This window comes from Microtus oregoni, unplaced genomic scaffold (assembly GCF_018167655.1).
Source record: "Microtus oregoni isolate MIOR12 unplaced genomic scaffold, Mior012 000008F_ref0000371, whole genome shotgun sequence".
Classification (NCBI taxonomy): domain Eukaryota; kingdom Metazoa; phylum Chordata; class Mammalia; order Rodentia; family Cricetidae; genus Microtus; species Microtus oregoni.
The window spans coordinates 55,158,194-55,174,317 of NW_024543067.1; the positions used below are offsets into that span (position 1 = coordinate 55,158,194).

At 37.8% G+C, this 16,124-nt stretch overlaps 1 protein-coding gene across 1 annotated transcript; it reads right to left on the bottom strand.

The window, feature by feature from the left end:
- Positions 1 to 5,446: 5,446 nt before the first annotated feature.
- On the bottom strand, positions 5,447 to 6,382 carry LOC121451840 (olfactory receptor 149-like). The gene has a single exon (XM_041657613.1). It carries the CDS (start codon positions 6,380 to 6,382, stop codon positions 5,447 to 5,449), a length of 936 nt encoding a protein of 311 aa, XP_041513547.1.
- Positions 6,383 to 16,124: the final 9,742 nt, after the last annotated feature.

A 16,124-nucleotide genomic window follows, 5' to 3' on the forward strand; every position in this document is an offset into this window, starting at 1 on the left:
TTGTGTCCTTTTATTATTCAATCAAGTCTCACTTGTGCTGCAAATCAATATCAGTAATTTATTATGGTATTTGCTTCCTTAGTATTCATATTTTTAGTTCTTTGTACATTCTAGATTTTGATGCATAGCTGGCAAATATTTTCTCCAATTTTACTTTTCTTAGTCTTCTTTTTCTTTATAATACACCAAATCCAATTAATGTCCAAATGTACAAGGATATGGGCTCACTCACTAGAGCATGAAAAATCTACCAGTAGTCATACATTCAAAATAAAATAATTCTCTATCCCCCAGAAATTATGAACTACCAATAGCTCTCAGTAAACAGTGGACCCTGAAGGGTACCTTCACAGTATATGGTAAATTTTGTTGGTCTTGATCTTGTGCGAGTCAACACAACAGCTGTGATGTCATGAGTGTGGCAGCCCTGTCATGTCTAGAAGAATGAATTCGCAGCATTCTTACAGGTCTTCCAGCTCGACATTCTTTCTACCTCCTCAGAATTTGTGATGTTTCCTAATCACTGTTGATAGTAGGATGGGTTAGAAAAAGTTGCCTCACTTAGGGCTGAGCTCTCAGTCCATTGACAATATATGCCTTAAAGCATTGACTTCTGTTCCCTAAAACAAGAAGTTTCTCTGACCCATGTGGAGAATAGCCCACATCAATTTATATGCAATCATACATATTGAGAAGATAGTTTGGCATAAGGGCCATTCTACAAAATAACAATAGCAGAATATATTTAAGAACCCATCAGGCCATGGACTTTTGACTAGGGTTCCATTCAAAGCAAGACATTTCCTTCTCTGGAGCAGGCTGAAAGAGGCCAGTTATTGTAGCAGTTTCGATAGGATGCCATGCATCTGAACACTTACTTACATGTTGGTGGCTTTGTTTGGGAAAGTTAGGGAACCTTTGAGCTGTGGAGCCTTGCTGAAGGATGTATGTCACTAGGAGAGGGGTTCTGAGACTGTATAGCCTTGCCTCAGTTCCAGTTTATTCTCTCTGTTTTCTGGGTGTTGTTGGAGATGTGACCTTGACGTTTCTTGCTCCATTTGGCCATGTCTGTTGCTTTCTGGCAAGCTCTGCCGCAATCACTCATTACTCTAGAACCAAATAAACTAGAGCCAAAATAAACTTTCTTCAGCAGGTTGCATTCAAGTCATGGTCGTTTATCACAGAACAAAAGGTAACTAATTCAGAAGGTGGCACCAGCAGAGTGGTGGCTGTCGCTGTCAAGAACCTACTCGTGTCTCTTTTTTAGAGGAAAGTGGAAGATCTTGAAGCTTTGGACTAGAAAAGTAACTGAATGCTATAAAGGAATATTAAAAAGCTGCTCTAATGTCATGATGAAAACAATGCAGAATAGAGAATAGAGGTTCAGAATATGAGGTGGGCAGGGCTGGGGAAAGCAAGGCAAGTTCCCTATTAACAACTGAGGTAAAGACCAATACTATGATATCTTCACAAAGATTCTGGATGCCTTCTGCCTGTGTTCTAAGAAGTTACTTGAAGTAATTTAAAAAATAACTGACCTTTACGGGGAGGTTATTTTTTGTTTGTTTGTTTGTTTTGGTAGAGAAGTGTTCAAGACAGCATAAGATAGAGTCTGTGAAATACTTTCTGCCTATAATTTTTATGCAGGTCTACAATGATAAAGAGTAAGTGAGACAAAAGAAAATATAAATTGTGCAGTATGGAGAGGAAAAGAAACTAAGACATTCAATAATGAGCCAGGTGGTGATAGTGCATGTCATTAATCCTAGCACTCTGGAGACAGCTCTGAGTTTGAGGCCAGTGTAGTCTACAGAGAGAGTTCCAGGACAGCCAGGAATACATGGAGAAACCTTATCTAAGAAAAAAAGGAGAAGGAAGAGGACATAGAGGAGGATGAGGAGAAGGAAGAAGAGAAAGAGGAAGAGGAAGAAGAGAATGAGAAAGAAGAAGAAGAAGAAGAAGAAGAAGAAGAAGAAGAAGAAGGAAAAGGAGAAGAAGAAGAAGGAAAAGGAGAAGGGGAAGGGGAAGGGAAAGAAGAAAAAGAGGAAGAGGAAGAAGAACAAGAGGAGAAAGAGATAGAAGTTCACTGTTGGAACCAAGGCTATGCTGAAAGAGAAGCTGCAATTGTTAAGGAGATTAGCACAGTTAATGTCTCCTGATCTGCTTTGGAACCAAGGGGGACATACCTTCAAGGCAAGACCCCATCAAAATTACCTTCCAACAAAAGGAGAAAGCCTAAGAGGTTGTTTAGTCCTAGGAAGCATGACTTTCATGTTTTCACTTTCTTGCTCCTGCTGCCATGCTTGCCACATACCCCTGTGCATTCTTGTCACAATGGACTCTTATCCCACCATAATCAAAAGATAAGTAGACTCTTCTATAGGACAGTTTCAGTCACAGTGCTTCATCACAGCAGTAAAATGTAAATAATACAATTAGCCCATAGTAGTAATGCCATGTTTGCACCAGTTAGGGTCTCACTAGAATATATCTGCATTACCTTAACTCACTCTGGAGTTTGTTTTTATTATTTGTTTGTTTGTTTATAATTTGATTTTTTGAGAAAGGGTTTCTTTGTAACTTTGAAGCCTATCCAGGAACTAGATCTTATAGACCAGGCTGGCCTCGAACTCACAGAGATCCACCTACCTCTGCCTCCCGAGAGCTGGGATTAAAGGAGTGCACCACAAATGCCCAGCCCGGAGTTGATTTTTAAAATGTGTCTGCATATACTGAGGGGCCTCCATACCCTATATCTGAGAATAATTTCTGACAATGAAGTTCTTTTCAGCTCATATATACATGGAACTGTTTGAGATGTCAGAAAATTATCTCTCCAAGGTAAACTCACTAGAAAATTTAGGGAAGTCAAAACGTTCTTATTATTTTAAACCATCTCCCAGCAGATCCCCAATGGGCATGAGATCCAGTTTCCCACAGTGGTAAGTCATAGACATTTGCCTAACTGACTATCCCATCTTACCTTACTTTTTTACTCCCTTGCTCTGCTTCCTTGGTGAATCTTCCAAATGAATTCCCCATACCTAAATCCCATGTCAGTGTATGTTACTGGAACATTTGAATGAAATAAAATGGCCAATTTTCCTTCATTCCTAGAGGAAGCAAATGTATAACAAGTGTTGGAGGTGGACTTCTCTTGTCTTATGTACACACAGAAATGGCATTAATAGCTTATCAAAATAGTATGGCAATCCCAAACAAAGGACTCCTTAGATTTTCAAAATATATGCTTATTTATTTATGAGTAACATGAACAAATACTGATACAGTCATATAATAGGATACTACACAGAGACAAAGTTGGCATACCTTTGGGGTACCACACCTTTATAATAGAAAACAATTTTAGGCATATACAAATAAACACAAATCCAAAATGGAACACTAAAACAAAGAAAAAATTGAGTAGAGTTACATCAAAGTCTTGTAATATAATATTTAGGGACACAAACATAAATGATAAAACTAAAACAATACCGAGTGAGAATGACTTCCAGAGGGAGCTAAGGTTATGGGATCAGATGAACTCTGAGGGGAAATTCACTAGAATTACAATTTTCCTTCATAAGTAGAGGACTACATATGTTACAATAGTTCTTTATACTTAACATAGATTTCATCAACACTATTTCAAGGGTATTTTAGCATCTGGAATAAAATATAGTTTAGAAAGATGTCCATCAGGATAGTGCTCTGTTTACACATTGAGGCACCTCCCGCTCTCCATGGAGGCAACAGAGCTAGCTTCAGGCAAGTTTCAGAACAGCTCAGCTAAAGAGGGGTTTGGTTGCTTGAGCAGCCAGTCACCTTGGAAAATCCATTCCTCTAACCTGCAACAAGAGTCTGGGTAGTATATGAGCCTAACAAACAGAAGATATAATGAACTTTATCTTCCTTTTAAGTGGCAAACAGTTAAGGTATGTCAAGTCAAGGAATTAATTTGTACCCATACTCCAAAAGAGACAATAGCATGTTGGTTCTCTGGGCATAGAATTCCATAACCATTATTCACATGCAACATGCAACATGCAACCTGTCTGTGAAACTATTCCTCTCCCCCACCCTCCACCTGGGGAACTGGGGAAACTACTATTTCTTTGACTTTATTTTCTACCCAGGTCACAATATTATTCTTGAACTCTCTGTTAGCTGCACATCTGTTTTTGTATTTTAGCCTGCAGATTTTCACTACCAACAGGCAGGCTTAGAACTCTCACCTCCGCATATCCGTGTCTTAGCAGAGTCACTTATGAAATGAAGTCCAAATGAGTGAAAACAAAAAGTGAACAGGACTTCATTTTTTTATGCTTGAAGATTGTCCTGTCTCTCTAAGAAACTATAGCCAGGAAATGAGGAAAGGGCAGGGTGAATCCTAACAAGGCTGGAAAGAGCTTGGCATGCAGCAAACATGAAATAACTTGATAATTTTTATATTCTGCCTTAATTTCTTAATTATGTGTGTAAGTTTGGGTGTATTGCACCTGATTGCACGTTCCCTTAGAGGCCAATGTCATTGAATCCCCCTGGAGCTGAAGTTACAGGAGGTTACGGTCTATCTGATATAGATGCTGGAAACTGAAGGGGTCCTAAATAAATCCTCTGGAAAAGAAATTTATAATAACTCCTGAGCCATCTCATATGCTCCTCCAGATACCTCCTGAGGTTCTCTTTCTTCTCTTTCAACGTCTCATTCATAAGCCAACTGTTTTTGTCAATACCAGTTCCCAAGCCTCAACCCACCTAGTTTGTGAATTCAACCTAGCACGCTAGTACATTGGCTTTGCTCAGTCCCATCTTCAGGATGGGTCAAAAGCTTTTCTCTGTATAGAACTTTTCATGGCTCGTAACTAACCAGATGCTATTTGAAGCCACAAGAATGTGCTTCTTTTCATTAACTAGAAATTATACAATGGCATATTTAATCTAGACATTTGAGGAAATCGTAATTACATCCCAAATAAAAAGTCATCACATAAAGAGGACAATGAAAAGGAAGAGGGGTGAAAAGAAGATATGAAAAATCAATATGCACAAACATGGAACAGAATTAGGAGGAAGACATAGAGAAGGTGAAAGGAAGAAAATGGAAAATTTTATGGTTAAAATACAGTCTCAAAAGTAAACAAAAACAACAACAAAAATATGGACAAAAGAAGGGATAGGCTATTCTGCTTGCTAAGTGGGGTACTCTTTCGTCTTTGTCCATAGTGCAATATCCATGAGAGAATACAGTTTCTATAGTCACAAAACCTGGAGTCTCCCTTTCATTTATTCCCAAATCATCCTCTGAAAACTCATTTCAGCCCTTTGTCTCTTAGTCCTTCACATAGTAAAATTAGGATCATTTCAACAATGTTTGTGAAAACAAACAAAAACATTACAATACCCATGATGTACAGACAAAATGTTTATCCCTGGTCTTTCTTTACAGCTGCTCAGGAAGAAAGCCAGGATTATGTAGGAACTTCCACAGTGATGATTTCACCTCCTTATTCCTGAGGCTATAGATCAGTGGGTTTAGCATAGGGGTGACCAGATTATTTAAGACCTGAACAGTTGCATCCAGCCAAGGACTTGGTGTTGGCCTTAAGTATATAAGGACAACCGGCATGTAGAAAAGCAAGATGGCAGTGAGGTGGGCACTGCAGGTGGAGAAGGCTCTTTGACGTCCCTCAGCAGAGCGGATCCTCAGAATAGCACAGACTATGAAGCTGTAGGAGGTGAGGATGAGGAGGAAGCAACTGAGGGGCATCAAGCCCACACTAATGAACCCCACCATTTCCAGGGCTGATGTGTCTGCACAGGCCAGCTTCAGCATCACAGGAATATCACAGAAGTAATAGTCCACCTCATTGGGACCACAGTAGGGCAACTGGAAGGTGAGAGTAGTTAGAAAAGTAGCCTGAATACAACCAAAAAATGAGGTGCCTGTGGCCAGGATGGCACATACTCTGTGGCTCATGATGATTGAGTAGCGTAGAGGGTAGCATATGGCAACGAAGCGGTCATAGGCCATCACTGTGTACAGGAAACATTCTGTACAACCCAGGAAATGGTAGAAGAAGAGCTGGCACACACAGCCTGCATAGGAGATGGCTCGGCTGTTTCCTGAGAGGTAGAACAACATCTTGGGAGAACTCACAGAAGGAAAAAATATGTCAAAAATAGACAACTTACATAGGAAGAAGTACATGGGGGTATGAAGCTGAGTAGAGGAGATAATGGCTGTTAAGATTAATAAGTTTCCCATCAGGGTGAAGATGTAGAAAGACAAAAACAGGACAAAGAGCATGGTCTCCAGACCCTCTGTGTTCGGGATGCCCAGCAGGATAAACTGAGTCACTACAGACAGATTCCTCATTGTTTTAAAACTTTTGCTGAAAGCTTTGAGTGTGTTTAATATGGTCTACCTTTCTATGTTACAATACACAGCAGTCTGATCTATACACACATAGAAAATGCTACAAGTGCCTCATTTGGAGTAAGTCTACTTAGTTCTCGGAAGGAATACTTTCTATAGGGAAATGATTATCTTCTTTTCCAAGAGCAGGATTTTAGAGATATGTTAAAAAAACATTTTCAGGTTAGAAATATTTTTGATTGCATTTGCTCTGAGCATTTTTATATTTTGAGTTCTGGTGATATCTTTAAGTAACATACTCTCACTATGCATTTCCTCCTGCAAAATAACAGGGAAAGAGTATATTATAAATCATGACAACTAATGACAATCTCAACTTTAGTTCTTGTTAGTTTTATTAGTTCAAATAATTTATACAATAACTCATGGACATCTGTTAAATGAAATTCACAATTATTTAACAGAATAAACAGCACCAACCATTCTCAGGTACTACAGTAGAGTTATGTCACACCTATGAAGGTACCTAGCAAAACTGTAAATTCTAACTGAACTCTTTCATTATTTTACATCTCTGAAACCTACTTCTGCAAGTGCTTTGATTAGACATTAGTACTTTAAAACTATTGGTTATTTGTTAAGTGACATTACTAAGCAGATTTATTTACATATTTATTTTACAGCTAAAGAATCATTTTTTTTAACTTTTATTCTTCTTTCATACCTTATCTCCCGACTGCAGTTTCCCCTCCCTCCACTGCTCCACTCCCTCCTGCAAGAACCTTCCCTCTCCTCCAGATGAAGTCCTCCTCTGTTTCCCTTTAAACAAAGAAAGAATAGCAGGCCTCTTTGAGACAGCCCCCTAACATGGCTTAACAAGATACAATAAGACTGGGCACAAACTCTCCTATCACTGCTGTACTGGGAAATCCAGTAGGAGAAAAAGCGTCCTAAGTGCAGCCAATGGAACCCAGTAAACCTCCTACTACCATTGCTGGGAGTATAACAAGAACACCAAGCTACACAAACATAATGTATATGCAGAGGATCAAAGGCACACACTTATTAAATAATATCATTAAGCCCATTTATATGTCATCTCTTCATATTAAATCTCTTTAGAATTGAGAGTGCCTAAATGAGGTCTGTCATAGCTATATCTCTTCTTATTCTGGCCCTTTTATTTTAAGTGGACAGAAACAACTCAGAAATAATAGCCGAAAGAAAAATAAGCAAAAAATGAATCAAATTCAAGTTATCATGATAAAGTCCCAAAACCTTAAAAAATACCAACACAGAAGTAGAATAAGGGCAAGAAACACCACTACTGAGGTTAATTTTACTTTAAGTGGATAATATCATTATATTGAAGAGGCAGGAACCCTTTTCTTGATTTACCTTGCATTCGTGACATTAATAATAATACCAGCAGGTACTGAATACGTATTTTGTTCTAAAGATAGACACAACATTTAAAAAACACAATTATTTGAAAAAAATATCGATGAAAGTAACAATTACTAGTTAGACCTACAGATTAATTTTAGCTACATTAAGGAACGTGTCCAAGTTTCAAAGCTAGTATATGCAGACTTGCTTTGTTCCAATCTTTCCTCTGTCCTCCTCTGCTCAAAGAACTTCTTCCAAAATTGGGCGACACCTTTGCAGGTAGATTTCTACAGCTGCTTTTCTTGAATGTTGGAAAATTTTTCATTCCTTACATCTTCCAGGTTAATTACACTTATTTAAAAGCTCATCTGAATTAAGAAACTACGGTGGAACTTTTTATAATTTTAAAGACTAAATTTAGTATTATCTGTAAAATAGAAATATTTTGATCTTAGGCAAAAAAGAAAATTATTTTCCTACAGGAAGTATTCCTTCTGAGAACTAAGTAGACTTACCCTGATGTGGGCCACTGTAGCATTTGATATTCTAATGGAGAAAAGACTGCTGCTTGCTGTAAGAAAGAAAATTGCCCTGTGTTAAAAACACACTCAATGATTTCATAAGCAAAAGTTTTGTAATCTGACATTGGTGTTCAGACTAGCAAATTTGTATATTTTCAAAGTCATAACATTCAGCATGGGAGTTCAGATCAGAAGCTCTAATAAATGTCCCTATATTCCCTTTCACAAATAACTTTAGCCATTCTGTCTTCCCCAATCTCACACTCCAGTAGGATACAAAGATGGCAGTAAAATGGGAAGCAGTGACATTAAAGGGTTGGTAGTGCATGACTGTTCCTCATAACAATTCTAGCCACACATAAATAATCTCTCTAAGCAAGTCAAGTTCCTGTGGGTTTTTTTTTTATTCCCTTTCCTCTATCAGCAAAGGTCCTCAGATGCATCTAGTTGTTGCTTATGCTCAAACACCATGACATTCTGATTCTAAATATCATTTTATTTTATGTCCATTAGAATAAATGGTTATCCCAAAGACAAGGAAGGGCCCAAGCATGGTCCTTCTAGTGTGTAAGGGAGTTGAAGATCAGACCTGAACAGAAGGAGGGGTACTCACATCATCTCCCAAGAACATGGTTCATGTTCTGCTCACTGAAATAGCAAGGCCTGACATACATCGTTCTTGTCAGAGCCAAAGGCACTATAGACAGCGTAGTTTTCATTGACCTTTTAATAAAGAAGAAAGTCTCATGGGACTTGCACAACCAGAACATTCTCCATAGACTGCATTCTTGGAAGTGTCTGTCAGAGCCCCTTAAGGCCTCTTTGTTAGCTAGTGACAGCTCTGAGGGGGCAATTAGTTTGCCATCTTCATTCATCATTCAATCATGAAATAACAGTGATGATACTGCAAAGACGCACTCTAAAGTGGAAAACATGTTCATGTGTAGCCGAACAGGCTCCAGTTCTCAGATACTCACCTGCAGTTGTATATCTATATTTTGGTGCCTTTTTATACCTTTAAACTTTTGCCTGTAACATCATTTATCCTATCATTTTTAAAAGATTACATGCATATTTTTAGAGCTAAATGTTTACATTTAACAAATAATGTTATTCAAAATAGCTGGACATGGTGGTTTGTACCATTAATCTCAACACTCAGAAGGCAGATGCAGACAGATCTCTGTGTGTTTGATGTCAGAGTGAGCCTACAGAGTAGGCCAGCCAAGGCTACACAGTGAAATCTTGTCAGAAACAAACAAACAAATAAAAAACATAAAGAATAAGTATGATAAATATGTGTTATGAATCAAGATCAGCACTTTCCATTATTATAAACAATCACTGCTCAGACATTCAAAGACAATGAAGTTTTCATTGTACTATCATAAATTGGGGATTTGAGTTTTGACATTAAAGATAAAAAGGTATAATATGATCTTCAAATATTTACAGAGACATGTTGTGAGTTATTCCACAGGAACTTTCATAATAGGACTACATGACTGACACTTTCAAATTAGAAAAAAATCATTTATTACAGAATGAAATTAAAATAAATAACCTCAAGATGTGTTTATTTGTTTGTTACACAGGAGATCACTTCCTAAATATAATCCCACTAGCACAAACACTGAGAGCAAAAATTAATAAATGGGACCTCCTGAAACTCAGAAGCTTCTGTAAAGCAAAGGACATAGTCAACAAGACAAAAAGGCAGCCTACATACAGAATGGGAAAAAAATCTTTACCAACCCCACATCAGACAGAAGGCTGATCTCTAAAATATACAAATAACTCAAGAAACTTGTCATCAAAAGAACAATCTAACCAAAAAAAAGGGGGGGGTATAGACATAAACAGAGAACTCTCAACAGAGGAATCTAAAATGGCTGAAAGACACTTAAGGAAATGCTCAACACCCTTAACCATCAGAGAAATGCAAATCAAAACAACTCTGAGATTCCATCTTACACTTGTAAGAATGGCCAAGATCAAAAACACTGATGACAATTTATGCTGGAGAGGATATGGGGTTAAGGGATCACTCCTCCACTGTAGGTGGGAGTGAAAACTGGTACAGTCACTTTGGATATCAGTATTTCAATTTCTTAGAAATTAGGATACAACTTACCTCAAGACCCAGCAATATCACTTTTGGGTATACCCAAAAGATACTCAATCGTACCACAAGGACATGTGCTTAAAAAATGTGCATAGCAGCATTATTTATCATAGCTAGAAACAGGAAACAACCTAAATGCCCCTCAGTCGATGAATGAATAAGGGAAATGTGGTACATTAACACAATGGAATACTACACAGCAGAAAAAAATGACATCTTGAAATCTGCAAATGGATGGATCTAAAAAACATCATATTGAGTGAGGTAACCAAGACCCAGAAAGATACAAGCCACACAAAAGTGACTTTTAAATATAAAACAAAGGAAAACTAGCCTACAGTTCACAATCTCAGAGAACCTAGACAACAAAGAGGACCCTAAGAGAGACATACATGGATCTAATCTACATGGGAAGTAGAAAAAGACAAGATCTTCTGAGTAAATTGGGAGCATGGAGATAATAATAGAGGGTAGAAAGGGAGGGGGAGGAAGGGAGGGGAGCAGAGAAAATTACATAGCTCAATAAAATGATTAAAAGTAGAAATAAAGATAACCATTTTTCATATATGTCCCTGACATTTACAATGAAGGCAAGTGACACGTAATTTGAAATAATTTGATTTTATATATACTGTAAAGCTATTCAATGTCACCAGCCCAACGTAATAAATGAAAGAGCTTTCCATTAATAATTATAATTCAGTTTAGCTTCCAGGGCAAACAAAAATAAAAACATAATCCTTGTAATAACAGAGGAACCAATGGGTAGTAATACAATTTAGTTATCTTCAGAATATCTACAGAGAATATTAACCTGGGTCATTGAAGTTGTGAGAATCACAAACTAGATAGACTGGATAGGAGGGTGCTTTCCAAGACAGGGTTTCTCTGTGTAGCCCTGGTCGTCCTGGACCTCACTCTGTAGACCAGGTTGGCCTCAAACTCAAAGATCTGTCTGCCTCTGCCTCCCAAGTACAAGCATCACCACCACCCAAAAAGAACTTTTAGTTACTAGGCTGCAATATTATCACTCTCACCGCCAATGCCTTTCTAAGTATTGGATCCGTATGGTAAGCAACCTCGACATTATGATTCAAAATTTGCCCTTAAGTTATCACTCAAGAATTATCTCATTTTTTTCATTTTATTTTTTGTGTATGGGTATTTTGCCTACATGTATGTGTGTACACTACCCACATGCAATATGCATGAAGGCCAAAGGAAGACATCATATTGCTGCAATTGGTGTTGTAAATGGTTGTGAACTTCCATGTGGGAGCTTAGAATTCAACAAGGTCCTCTAGTAGAGCAGTCATTGCTTGTCTTAACTGCTCAGTCATCTCTCCAGACTCATGTCTCATTTATTTTTATAGTAGAAATTTAGTCCCAAGAACTTTAAGCAAATTAACCAAACTGATAAAATCTCATTAACCACAGAGCTTTGTCCCATACCTGAAATTGTAGTTATATCTCTTTGAGCTATAAAATGAAACAATGTATTTATTCCTAATTCTAATTTGCACATCCTCACTCATAAGCGACTTTACTGGTCTTATGCAGTTATTGGAGTTTCCCAATGTACTGTCACATTGTTAGAATTAATTTTCAGCAGTTGTGTAATGTGGGTCATGTTGCCCTCATTTAATAAATAGGGGCACTGGAACTCTAAACAGTTACAGAGTTCCTAAAGATAGACTGTACGAGATCCCAGATATTGCCAGGCTTAGCTCACTTTCCACTACATCATCACTGATTCCTAAAATGACTCCAAGCAGAAAGCAGCTGTCCCTGAGAGAATGGGGAGTTATTAATAGACTAAATGGGTTTCGGAATTCATAACATACAGACTATGTTTTTCTATTGAAATACATTAATCTTTTATGCTCATCTGTCTTTTCTCAAAATTAGTCATAGTAATACTAAGATAATTTACAAAGTAATGCTACTGTCTCTATTCTTTATGTAACTATGAAGAAATGATATTATTTAAATGTATATTTTTTTAAAACTTGACATTTTGCCAGCCTGATCTATAGGTGTTAGTTCTAGGACAGGCTCCAAAGCTACAGAGAAACCTTCTCTCAAAAACCAAACAAACAAAAATTGACATTTCACCAAAAGACTTGAAATTACAATAAGATAAATTGCTGGCTCTGTGATTAATTAATTTTTAAAATTAATTTGTGATATGGTATCTCAAAAGAGAATTAAAGAACCCTCTATGGGGTGCCTGAACTGGCCTTAACCCATAGCCACACTGATGAATATCTTGCATATTACCATAAATCCTTCATTTGGGGATGGGTGGAGATAGAGACAGAGACCCACATTAGAGCACTGGTCTGAGCTCTCAAGGTCCAAATGAAGAGCAGAAAGAGGGAGAACATGAGCAAGGAAGTCAGAACCTCGAGAGGTGCGTCCACTCACTGAGATAGTGGGAATGATCTAATGGGAGCTCACCAAGGCCAATTGGACTGGGACTGAAGGAGCATGTGATCAAACCGGACTCTCTGAATGTGGCTGACAATGAGGGCTGACTGAAAAGCCAAGGACAATGGCACTGGGTTATGATTCTACAGCCTGGACTGGCTTTGTGGGAGCCTAGTCTGTTTGGATGCTCACCTTCCTAGATCAGGATGGAGGCGGGAGGACCTTGGACTTCCCACAGGGCAGGGAACCCTGACTGCTCTTAGGACTGGAGAGGGAGGGGAAGGGGATGAAGTGGGAAGGAAATGGGAGGAGGTGGAAATTTTTAATAAATAAATAAAAAGAACCCTCTACGTAGTAGACATGCAAGCTAAAATAATGTCCTGATACATATTGTGACAAAAATAGCTCCTTGTTAAATGTAAGCAAATAAGCATATTGTAATGAAGACAATACTATGAAATGATGGCTGGGTGTGGTGGTACAAACTTTTAATCCTAGCACTCTGGAGGATGACGTAGGCATATCTCTGTGATTTCAAAGCCAGTCTAGTGTATATAGTAAGTTTCAGGACAGGCAAGGCTATACTGGGAGGCTTTATTTAAAAACAAACAATAGCGGACAATGAGGAATACTGAGAACTCAAGAACAATCGCAGTGGGTTTTTGATCCTACTGCACGTACTGGCTTTGTGGGAGCCTAGGTAGTTTGGATGCTCACCTTACGAGACCTGGATAGAGGTGGGCAGTCCGTGGGCTTCCCACAGGTCAGGGAACCCTGATTGCTCTTCGAGCAAATGAGGGAGGGGGACTTGATCGGAGGAGGGGGAGGGAAATGGGAAGCGGTTGCGGGGAGGAGGCAGAAATCATTAATAAATAAATAAATTAAAAAAATAAAAAAATAAAAACAAACAAAAAAATTTAAAAACTATAAGTTTTAAATTCTGAAAGTACCCGATTAAACAAAGGCAAATATTATATATTGACTTCTAAAACAAGATCTTAAGAACTATAACAAGCCGGCGATAGTGGCGCACGCCTTTAATCACAGTACTCGGGAGGCAGAGGCAGGCAGATCTCTGTGAGTTCGAGACTAGCCTGGTCTACATAGCTAGTTAAAGGACAGGCTCCAAAGCCACAAAGAAACCCTGTTTCGAAAAACAAAAACAAAACAAGAACTAAAACAAATAATACACACTTTGAAGAAAAGAAAGGTTATAAAATTATAATTATCTTTGTTCTAATAATCAGATAATTTTGCAAACAATATTTCTAATACATCTTCTTATAAATATCATTTACATAAAAAATGCTACCTATAGTTAACAATGCTATCATAAATTTGAAATACAAAATATGTCTAATTAGTTCAACCTTTGTTCATATAGAGAGAAAATATTATTTGGGGATTTCTAGGCACAGAGAAATCTTAATTTTGAAACTAACATGTTAATTTAGAAGGTTATATGGCATGTCTATCAAAACACAAAATGTTTAAAATACTTAATAAGACTTTAGATAATTGTTAAATAACAATTATTTAACAAAAGAAGACATACAACATCTGTATTTCCATAAAAGGAAAATATATGTTCCTTAGTTTTTAAAAACTAATAAAAATAACACTTACCTTGTTTAACAGAAAAAAAAACTGAATTTTCTTGAGAAAGAATTAATACACTATAAAGCAAAGGAAATCACTCCATCAAGACAACTGACTTTTATATTTTCTGATTGAATTGCTTAATAAATAATGCTAAATCCCTTTCATGTCTCAATATAAATAAATAACTCAAGAAGATACTGTCCCTCTTTTTATAGAAAAATACCTCACTCTAGTTTTGTGATACTACATCATTGAGTTCATTTAGATAAAATGTACAAAGAAGCCCAAGTCTTTTGGCCAAAACTGGAAGCCCTGATATGCAAACCCAATTTTCTAATCCTTGTGGTGTGTTTTACTCTATTCAGGGCTAATCTTCATGTGTAGACACTTCCTTTAATTAATAATTTAGGATGGGCCCTTACTGGATATCTTAGTGGTCCTTGGATTTGCTCTTTTTTTAACTCAGATTCAGAAATGCTGGAATTACAGGTTTTTTATTTACTTTTCTATTATTATGGTAAAACACTAAGATCAAGGCAAATTATAAAAGTAAGTGCTCAGTTGGGCTTATGATTCCATAGTGTTACAGTTTATAATGGTTAAGGGAAGATACAGTGGCAGGAACAGCTGAGAGTTCATTCAAATGGCAATCAGGAGGCCAAGAATACACTGGAAATGGCATGTGTCTTTTGAAACCTAAAAGACTAATCCCAGTGCCTTAGCTCCTTCAATGAAGTCACACATTCTAATTCTTCCCAAGCAGTTTTACCAACAAGCGATCAAGTATTTAAATGTATGAACCAATGGGGGCTGTTGACATTTGAAGTACCACAACAAGTACATGCCACCATGCTCAATTTCTCTAGCAGTTAAACCAAGGAAAATGAAACTGGGTTTTGATTCTACTGCATGGACTGGCTTTGTGGGAGCCTAGGCTGTTTGGATGCTCACCTTCCTAGACCTGGATGGAGGGGGGAGGACCTTGGACTTCCCACAGGGCAGGGAACCCTGACTGCTCTTAGGACTGGAGGGGGAGGGAGGAGTGGGAGAGAAATATATCTCCCTATCTGAATGTCAGACTAACAACTGATTCCAAAGAAATGGGAACTGACCTACAAATCTTATGCTGGGAGAAGGGAAAGGCCGCAGCTAGAGTGGAAGATTATTTTGAGGAAAGAGGTCTCATAGTTCTAACAATTTGGCAGACCACCTCACAGGATGTGACTGAAAGCCAAACAATGATATTTCCAGAATGGGTACCACCACACCATGACAAGGACTGCTAATATATGCATGGCCTTGGCCCTTTATTTCAATTTTAACCCCTCTTGAGGACGCTTAAGATAACGAACTTGGGAAAATCAGACTTGGGAAAATCTTGGGCTAGTTGGGCTTGGAAGATCTCTGGATCTCTTTTCCCTCTTCTCAGTGTAACTACATTAAATAAATAATTCATTCTACTTCCTACCATTAGTTTAGCTTTATAAAATTGTCTTATTGAGGACAGGTAGTGCAATCTGGCTTAAGTTACAACCTGTGCCTCCCCCTCCCCCAGTGTAGCATTAATAAACACTGTGTGAAAAGCGGACACATCCAAAATGCTGGTGCTGAAAATAGGCTAATAAAACTAATTTCTTCACTGAATCAATCAACAAATGACCAATACAGCAAAGTC